Source organism: Rhipicephalus sanguineus, chromosome 3, assembly GCF_013339695.2.
Source record: "Rhipicephalus sanguineus isolate Rsan-2018 chromosome 3, BIME_Rsan_1.4, whole genome shotgun sequence".
In the NCBI taxonomy this organism is placed as follows: domain Eukaryota; kingdom Metazoa; phylum Arthropoda; class Arachnida; order Ixodida; family Ixodidae; genus Rhipicephalus; species Rhipicephalus sanguineus.
Genome location: NC_051178.1, coordinates 95,428,547 through 95,438,097, shown reverse-complemented (window position 1 = coordinate 95,438,097; position 9,551 = coordinate 95,428,547). Strand labels below are relative to the sequence as shown.

The 9,551-nt window shown below is 45.0% G+C and overlaps 1 protein-coding gene across 1 annotated transcript; it reads right to left on the bottom strand.

The window, feature by feature from the left end:
• Window positions 1–293: 293 nt before the first annotated feature.
• LOC119386848 (estradiol 17-beta-dehydrogenase 8) lies at window positions 294–8,656 on the bottom strand. The gene is made up of 3 exons (XM_049414357.1): window positions 8,479–8,656; window positions 6,795–6,991; window positions 294–698 (listed from the first exon to the last, which is right to left on the bottom strand). The coding sequence occupies exons 1-3, from the start codon at window positions 8,642–8,644 to the stop codon at window positions 297–299; spliced, it is 765 nt and encodes a 254-aa protein (XP_049270314.1). The 5' UTR covers window positions 8,645–8,656; the 3' UTR covers window positions 294–296.
• Window positions 8,657–9,551: the final 895 nt, after the last annotated feature.

Here is a 9,551-nt window from a genome sequence, read left to right as displayed (position 1 = left end):
CAAGGGCGTAAATATACGCAACAGTGAACAAAGTGCCTCTTGTACGACAACATGCGTTTAGGTATAAGCTTCATGCTTATGTTTTTCATGGTGATGACATAACGAAGATTGCCATCCGAAACATCTTTCCTTATCAAGGATGGTTTTCATAGGATTCCTCTTTCTTCTCGAATTGGAGATGCATTCGAGATTATCATGTGGACAGTGACAGTTACTTTGCGAATAGAGGATGTGGTTATTTATTTATTCATGGTATACAACTAAGTAGGTAGGCGGGGTGAGGGGGGGGGGGGTTATTAAAGCATGGCTCCACCCGAGACATCGACGCAAGCGCCAATCATGTACGAACTCTGCGGGCTGCACAGGAACGCCACTACCTGCGCCACCTCGCGTGGTTGGGCTGGGCGACTGAGTGGTATGCTTGCTGTAAGTAGATTCTTCTCTTCTTCGGAGAGATGTTCGGACAGAGGCGTCGCCGTGAAGCCCGGAAGCACGGCGTTGCAGCGAATGCCCGTGCCGGCAACGTCTAGTGCCATGCACCTGGTAAGACCCAGGATTCCAGCCTTCGAGGCCACGTAGCTGGCGATGCCCTTGACGCCGCTCTTTGCTGCGAGGCTGGACACGTTGACCACGGCTCCTTCTTTAATCCCAGCGGCCAGCATTAGGCGAATGCCCGCACGGCTCATCAGAAATGTGCCCTGCAGAAAAATTCGCTTTAACCCTTTCAGACGGCGCCTATGAAGAACACTCTGTAAATTTGTCAGACCGATACAACTTCATTTCAAGGCACTCAATATTTTGTTGCAACAAAAATAATGTCATAATGCGTTAATTTATGTATGTTATAGCAATTACTTCTAATTCAATAATAATTAAACGTCTGCTTATTGTGAAGTAATTCATCCTCCGTTTTTTCATTAATAGAATGAAATCTTACGCCTGAAACATAGTGCAAATTCGTTTTCGGTTACGTCGATTTGGAGCAAAGAAAGATTATACTTTTGACGTGGCTCGAGGGAAGGGGCTCATCGAACGACTCGTCGAGCAGTGCAGTGCCTTCAGCAAACTGATCATATACAACAGTACACTGCAAAAGGAAGTTAAAAGACAAATTTATTATGCAGGAGGTTCATTTCATCCAAAGCTCAATGTATCTTGCCCTCTCTTAACCCCTAGTTGTTACAAATGGCAAAAACAGGTGGTGTAAACAAATGTGTATATAGCGTGTCGAAAGGTTAATGCCCTTTAACAGAATTTAGTGATAAAGTGTGCTGATGATGTCTTTCTTTTGCATATTTTTGATTGTGCACGGGCCTTATGGTGTAGCTTGACGGTGATTTCTTCTTCGGGATAAAATATGAAATGTGTGATAATTCATTTAACGGAGTTACTCTTCCGTAAATTGAGCCATATTGGATGCAGCTCTTTTTTTTCAGGTAGGAGACATTTTCATAACGTGCCGTTTATATGTGAAAAAAAAATAATGACGTCAGCGTAATAATTCTACAAACAAAATTTTGCCTTAGCCGCGTCACCGGCTTTTCCGGAGCTTACAACAAAAACTATAAAAAGGCATGGAGCGACAAAAGGTGCCCTGGTGGAATATGTTACAACCTTTGCACACACATGCGGAGATAATAAAAAAAATTTAGGAAAGGCAAAATGTTTCTTACCTTCTTCGAGCGGTCAATTCCAGGTTTAATAGATTCCTTGAGTTGTTTACTACATGCGCGTCTTTCTGTTTGTTCGACATGTCGAGGATTCTTAAGTTAGCGCCTGTGTACCGATCCGTTTTGGTAATATATCATATGCATTATACTCGCCACTCACATGCTTACTTTTCAAACACGTTAGTAAAACGAAGCTATGATAGTTGAGAAACATCTCTTACGGCAAGTAGGGTATTGCACTAGTGAAATTTGTAGTTTATAGAAGCGTGTATGGCATAACAACAACAAAAAAAAGGCGTGTGCGCTACAACAGCTTCAAGCAACGAAGAACGCGAAGAAATTCTTCTGCAAGTATTCAGTGTGGATGATAAGGCACTAAGATCGCGAAGTAAAAAAAAAAGAAATCTGCCACCTAATTGGATCAGATATTGCTTACTATTGCTAGCCTTCCAGTGGCATGATTTCCTAATTGTAGATCGAGATCATGTTGGTAATGCGCTTTTTTTCTTCGTTTTTGATTCGTATGAACCGCTTTCTTTTACGTTGTAGACTTTGTCATTGGGGTCATTCCACGCCAAACGTCCCAGACATTGCGATCGACCCTCTCCAAATGTATTGTAAAAAATTGTGGACGTTCATATCAGTGCACTATTTGCCCTCGGAAAGTATTTTTTGGAAAAAAGAATTTTCTTGTCTGTTACAGTGATTTGAATTTTGCCGTAGTGGGTGAAACATAGGTTGCGAAAAAATACTCTAAAAAAGACAATACTTTACGGAACGCCTTAAATATCTGCTGTTTACTTGAAAAGGAATGGCACTATCTTATTATCACCCATTGATGACCACTACTTTGTCTCACGATGTGCTTTGTGGTGAAGCAATGCTGCAATTCAGCGCCCATTTTGATTATTTTTTAAAAATTCTACGAATATTACAGACAAAATAGGTCTATATCACATGGCTGGATAGTTGGCAGTAAGCGTGTCAAAAAAGTATTGAAGTCGATGACCGAGTAGTTTCGAAGTGGAAAGGGCGCAAACATTGAAAAATATGTGAAATGCTCCACGTTCAGGCACATGTAGAGTGGTGATGCAGTCCAAGTAAAAATGCACGCTTGGTCTCGTTGGGAACAGTAAACAAAGGAGATTTATTTGTGAAAGTTTCATCGGAGTGTTTTTCGTTTTTGGCGGGAAACAAAAATTTATGTTGAGTGTTCGCGGCGTGCCTGGGCGCGGGCCCGTAAGTCCGCTTCACTGCGCCGCCACTGTTCCTTGGGGCAACGGAAGTATGCAGCGTCCATGCGGGTGGCACGATCATGTGTTGCTGTGAGTTTTCTCGTTTCGACACGCATTCTTCGGCTTTCCGCAGTGCCGCCGACGAAGTGTCGGGGAAAACGAGTGATGGTTCGTTTAAAATATATTATTATATAATGAAAGTGGCTAACAGGCACCGGGAATACACTTATAATTCTTTTTTATGGGCAGCTCGCTTGAACGTGACTCGCGCCATTCGTGCCTAGGAGCCGAATGGTGCTACGTATTCTTACGCTCGAATCTTCGGCAGAGGTGAACTTTGCTCCGGTGATCGCGTCGCCGAGCGAGCACGCGGCACTCGAAGGTTCGTCTTTCGGCCGCTTCCCTTGGCAGCACGTAATAAGATAAACATTGCGAATGGTGAGTATACTGCTATCGTGTCATATTTTAGACGGAGAGCCTGTACAACAAAAACCGAAAGCGATAAATATAAAAAAGGACGAAGCCGCCTTTAAGGCGGCTTCGTCCTTTTAAATGTCTATCTCCTTCGCTTAGTAATCGCAAGGCGATTACTAAGATGAAAGCGTCGCATGCAGCGTGGCAGAAAGTGGAGCTCTCAGCAAGGTTTGAGTCTACAATCTCCCTCAAAGATACGCGCACGTTTCACCTTTTCGTGCCATCATCACTGACCACTCTTAATGCCGGGCTCACCACCTACTCAGCAACACAGTGATTTCAAGTGGCGAAGAGTCCGAAGACCATACGTCGGCAACGGAAGTAAGAACTGCAACCTCCGCAGAGATCGAGAACACAACCCAAGCTCTGCACGTGTCGAACGTGTGCAGGCAGTGACGTGGCAATGAAATCGTGCTCTGCTCCGACTACTAACCAGCAGCCTTTAGTGCCCTTCGGAAACATTCTGCCAGCCATATACACTGTTTGCAAGTATTCAGCAACGTGAAAACTCACAGCAGCACACGATCGTGCCACCCGCGTGGGCGCTGCATACTTCCGTTGCCCCAAGGAACAGTGGCGGCGCAGTGAAGCGGACTTACGGGCCCGCGCCCAGGCACGCCGCGAACGCTCAACATAAATTTTTGTTTCTCGCCAAAAACGAAAAACACTCCGATGAAACTTTCACAAATAAATCTCCTTTGTTTACTCTTCCCAACGAGACCAAGCGTGCATTTTTACTTGGACTGCATCACCACTCTACATGTGCCTGAACGTGGAGCATTGCACACATTTTTCAATGTTTGCGCCCTTTCGACTTCAAAACTACTCGGTCATCGACTTCAATACTTTTTTGACACGCTTACTGCCAACTATCCAGCCATGTGATATAGTCCTATTTTGTCTGTAATATTCGTAGAAGTTTTAAAAAATAATCAAAATGGGCACAGAATTGCAGCATTGCTTCACCACAAAGCACATCGTGAGACAAAGTAGTGGTCGTCAATGGGTGATAATAAGATAGTGCCATTCCTTTTCAAGTAAACAGCAGATATTTAAGGCGTTCCGTAAAGTATTGTATTTTTTAGAGTATTTTTTCGCAACCTATGTTTCACCCACTACGGCAAAATTCAAATCACTGTAACAGACAAGAAAATTTTTTTTCCAAAAAATACTTTCCGAGGGCAAACAGTGCACTGATATGAACGTCCACAATTTTTTACAATACATTTGGAGAGGGTCGAGCGCAATGTCTGGGACGTTTGGCGTGGAATGACCCATTGAAGACAATGATTATTTACGATCATTTCCGTTTCGCGTGAAATAATCTCGTTCTTTCTGGAAACTTACTTATGCCTACTTTGAGAGATAAAAAACACTCCGTAATATTTTTCTACACTGGAACACAAGTACTCGACAGCAATGTTAAACGCTCATAACGGAGTGCTTCGGCAGAGCTTTACCGTCTTCCCGGTGAAGTTGCTGATACCAGTTACGGGCACCGCCTTCCCGTTGACGTTACTGATATCAGGTGTTTGCCGGCACTCTTCCACCCTTCTCCCGTGTACTGTTTATGCATAACACATCACTGCCCATGCTGACCGCTTACATCCTAATTCGTCCGCGCTAATTGTTCATCATCGTTACAACAAGGAATAAATGCTAACACCGGGCATCATTCGTGTCATGTCATGCCGAGTAGAGTGGAAGCGCTGTTTCATCGTAGGCATTGAGAGCGGCTGTTTGGTTTTATGCGGCTACTCCTCAGAATAGACAGCCACCGAGCTACAAAAAAAAATTACATGGAGGCCCCGACCTGCTACCGGTTCCTGTGATGGTTTTCGGCGTATGGAGCCTGCAAAGTACAATAGTGGCTTGGCGCCATCTATTACCTGGCGGCCAGGATACCTTGCTGCCTCAATGACGTGGTCTCTAGGCCTAGCTGTGGCAAACCAAGCAACCAATCTTAGTAGAAATGCCAGAACATCGATTGCACATTGTCCACGGCTTGGTGTGGCACAATACGAAGGCAGAGTTCGCTATTTATTTCTTGTTTTACCATAGAAGAGCGAGTACTGCGGACGAATAGCAATCGAAGCCGACAATATCAGTACTGTCACTTTGGTATGCGTGCGAAATAGATGGCAGGACTATGACCTTGAACTCCTTGCTCGAGCACTGAAGGCAACTGTATTGGTAACGAAAAGGCGGCAATGGTCTGCGAAAATTTTAACACTCAGGGTTGCGTTTATGAAAGCATAATACCTACGTACAATTATTCAGGGCAATTTTCCCGCACGTTGTGACGTAGGAAATCACAAGCACTATTCGCGTTTGTACACTGCCTAAAGGTGACGCTATGCGTTTTAGAGCAGGGCTTCTTGCTGAGCTAGTTGGTTCAGTACTTGAGGAAAAACTGGTATGGCGCAAAGAAGACGGGGATGAAGCGAAGAGACAAATCGGCGTGGTTTCTGATAATAAACAGTTTGAAGTATTACACAACATGGCGCCCCAACAGATCATCGCGCCCGGCCGTGCTTCTGCGGTAGACGGGACAGTAGCTGCCACTGGCGCGTTTTTCGTAACCTGTAGCTGCCACTTTGCGACATGTTGACTGCACTAAACCTCTTATCTATTGTGGCTGTCTTCTCCTATGTCTTCTATGAAGCCCTTTGCGTGCAATGTGGCACACAGCAGACGCAGTTAATTCGGAAAGGCGCTTTGATGCATGGTGCCATTCGAAGGAATTCCAGGGCATGCGTGCGGATTAAAAATAGGAAAACATCGACTCGCGAAAGAACAAGTAGGATTAAAAAAAACTGCTGGAGTGGCAGTTATGCCTCGAAAGTGAACCTATGAATCCGCCGTCTTACCCGTGGCGGTATAAAACGTTAGCGGGTCGCGAAGATAACACAGTGTTTTGCTTCCACGCCCTACAAGTCGGTAATCTTTTGAGAGAAATAGTGTTGGACGTGTGCCTTTGTGTTACAAGCAAAACCAAGTTATCTCTAAGTGGGGCCCACGCGAAAAGAGCATGTTTTATAGACAAACCAGGAGCAAACCACGGCTACACCTTTGTCGGAAATGCGGTGCGAAATCTTCTACTCCTAATTGTGAATTTCCACTCCATAACTCGCCCAAGCGTCCATCTTATTTGGGCAGGACTTGGAGAACATGCGCGAGGCAGTCAAAACAGGCAGGACTGTAGACTCAGAGTCTAATAGCCAACTGTAAGTTCTTCGTAAGGATAAGAATTATTCGCCATACAGCCTCTGATTATCAGCAGCAAGGAAAGTTGCTTGATTTTCTATGCCCCTGCATGCTGAAATGATAAGGGCAAGAAATGCAGGATGCGCTCAGACCGGAGCTCAATTTCACAGACTGATCGTAACAAGTATGTTGATACGTTGTATCTCACCTTCAGGTTGGTCTGGACTATTCGATCAAAGTCCTCTTCACTAGCGTCAGTGATCGAAGTAAAGAGGGCACCAGTCCCGGCATTGTTGATAATTATGCTCGCGGGAATGCCACCGCTGAACCCATGAATGATCTGGAAGAGCCTCTCGACGGACGCCGACTCACCCACGTCCACTTCTACGGCACGGTGGTCCTGGTCTCCTGCGATCAATATTGACACACAGGCATATAGTGAAACATAATGGGAACATTATAATCGAGTCTGAGAAGCTCGTAAGAAGGACAGGTACGGAATATATGTGTTAGCGGAACTCTGCTGGTACACATAAAGATAGCATGACCTACATTCCAATAACGATTTTAAACGACCACGCGATAGGAAAACGTTACGTCACCGATTGCTTAGGTGCTGTAACTTCTTGAGATATATCAAGGAAAATTCATTTTTGATCATCTCACGCGATGCGGTGCGCGCTATTAATTATACTAAATGGAAACGGTCGCATGCACCATTTGTCCTGAAGGAATGGCTATTTATTAGAAGTAAGTTTGAAACTAGAGTAGGCTTCCGCTATTTTAGAGCTCCATGCACAAATATCACTGTACAGTTCCAAAGCGATTTGCCGCTTTTCTGAACGCTTTGTGTGTCGGTCAGTTGATGATACTCTTAATGCAGTAAATAAAAATGTGGGTTTCATGGTCCGCGCTAATAACTGGTCGATAAAATTTTCATCTGAGATCTTTTACAAGGGCCCTTCGTGTAGCATTTTGTCCCACCATGAACTAAATATTGTACTTATTCACAGGCGGGAATTGCTCTCTCCCCATTCAATAAGACCGCACAGCTATTGCATATATGTAATAATATAGGGCAGCTGGTATGCAGTGGCAACTGAAAACGATAGCGCAATATCACTAAGCGCGGCGCGCGTGCTCCCGAGAAGACCTATGAGAGTATCAGACTTTATGAGTGCTTGAAAGATAAGGTGGGATGGCAGAGAAAAAAAAAGAAATAAAACGCCGATAGGATTATGAGGCACGCTGCAATGGTGGAGACCTGATTAATTTTGTCCATGTGGGGTGTTTTAACGTGGCACTAAATCTGCAAATACGGGTGTCTTATGAGTCTTTAGTGCCCCTTTAAACTTCCGTGCCCCTATAGTGCCCCTTTAAAGATCCGCTTTATAAATTTCCTACACCTTCGATATTCAAGGTGGTATACAAAGCAAATATTGGTTGCCGGCGTGCTCTCGAACTAAAACATGTACTAGTTATTCAGCCTTCAAAAAAATGTAGATAAATGGGTTAATTTCCCAGCCGTGTCGTGTTGCTTTTGCCACTTAATTTCACTTCTTCCCTTCATCTTTCATTACTACTTAGAAGGGTAGCGGCTTGGGCTAGTTGGTATGTCATGACGAATTGTATAGCGCGAATGGGGCACTTGTTTTTTCTCGTTTTTTCTGTCTGTCCATGTACCCCCCCTCCCCCATTCGCGCTATACAATTCTTCATTACTACACTTTAATAAAAATTACAACAAACGATCCCTACGCTTCGCTTGTCTTCATTACCTGTCGGCTAAGAAAGATCCTGGTAACAATCAATGACCTTTGTATAGCAAGTGTAAGGCGGCAGGACGACAACTTCTGACGATTTTCAGAGAAAATTTCAACCCGGTGTACAAACCTGGCAAGGTGTTCGAGACGACCTTTTGTGCCGCTTCAAAATTGATGTCCGCCACCACGACACGGGCTCCTCTTTCGGCCAACACATGGCAGATGGCTTCACCGATGCCGCTGCCTCCACCGGTGACAACTGCGAGGCGTCCGGAGAACTCCTTCTCGACCGACATGCTCCTGCGCTCGCTTCTCGAACTGCAGCGACTGCGGAGCGGGGAAGCTCGTCTGGTCAGCTCCCACGTTGTCAGTACATTTTCCGCCTCAGCAGCGCCCCGTATCGCAGAGATAAGATGTCCCTGTCGTTTTTGGAGACTTCAGTTTGTTTGCGCTTGCGGATGAGAAACAGGTTGCCCGTCTTAGTCGTTCGGTGCCTAATTTGCATACCCTTTCCCGTGCAGTCGCCGTACGACGCTTTCTCTCCCAGCCGCGGTTCAGATGCATTGTTCGTTTTAGTTACCGACGAAGAAAACATCGGAGGATAGCCGGCTCGCGAAAACCTGTTTGTTTTGTTCACCTTGGCAATGAGCAAACTCGTCACGTTTGTGATCGGAATTCGCGATGGGCTTCTTATCGCACTCTTTAAGTGCGCCCGAAAGCAACAAAGTCGGCGATAACCATAACAAAGCGATGAACGAACGAACGCTGCTCTTTCAAAAGCAACCTGAGGCAACTACGGCGCATATACAACCCGAACAGGCGTGTTGCGTCAGCAGCCAATTGGAAAACAGGCCGCCGTTTTTCCTTGCGACATAGCGGCTTCTTTTTTTCTTCCTTTTTTTTTTGCTAGTGCTTTGCCTTTTAATTTGAGCTCGGTCGCATTATACGTTGACCAGACTTCTAACGACGCGCCAGGTTTTTTTATCATTATTTTTCGCGCTATATTCTTAGGCTGCACCATACATTTTAGGGCAGCTCATGAATGTTACTCTGAGGTGATACACGGCTCAACGCATGCTGCGCGATATCATCAAGCAGAAAGTCGCGGTGAATAAAGATTCTAAAGATTCTACCGATCTGGGTGGACATTCTTATCGGGGCAGGCGCAGTAATTATAGCACCATGTGTGTATCAGTAATACAA

Coding starts and splice junctions, on each gene's coding strand:
- LOC119386848 (XM_049414357.1), bottom strand. CDS start 8,644: ATGTCGGTCGAGAAGGAGTTCTCCGGACGCCTCGCAGTTGTCACCGGT. Junction 6,992..8,478: donor CGTCTCGAACACCTTGCCAG/GTTTGTACACCG, acceptor TGATCGCAGGAG/ACCAGGACCACCGTGCCGTA. Junction 699..6,794: donor TAGTCCAGACCAACCTGAAG/GTGAGATACAAC, acceptor ATTTTTCTGCAG/GGCACATTTCTGATGAGCCG.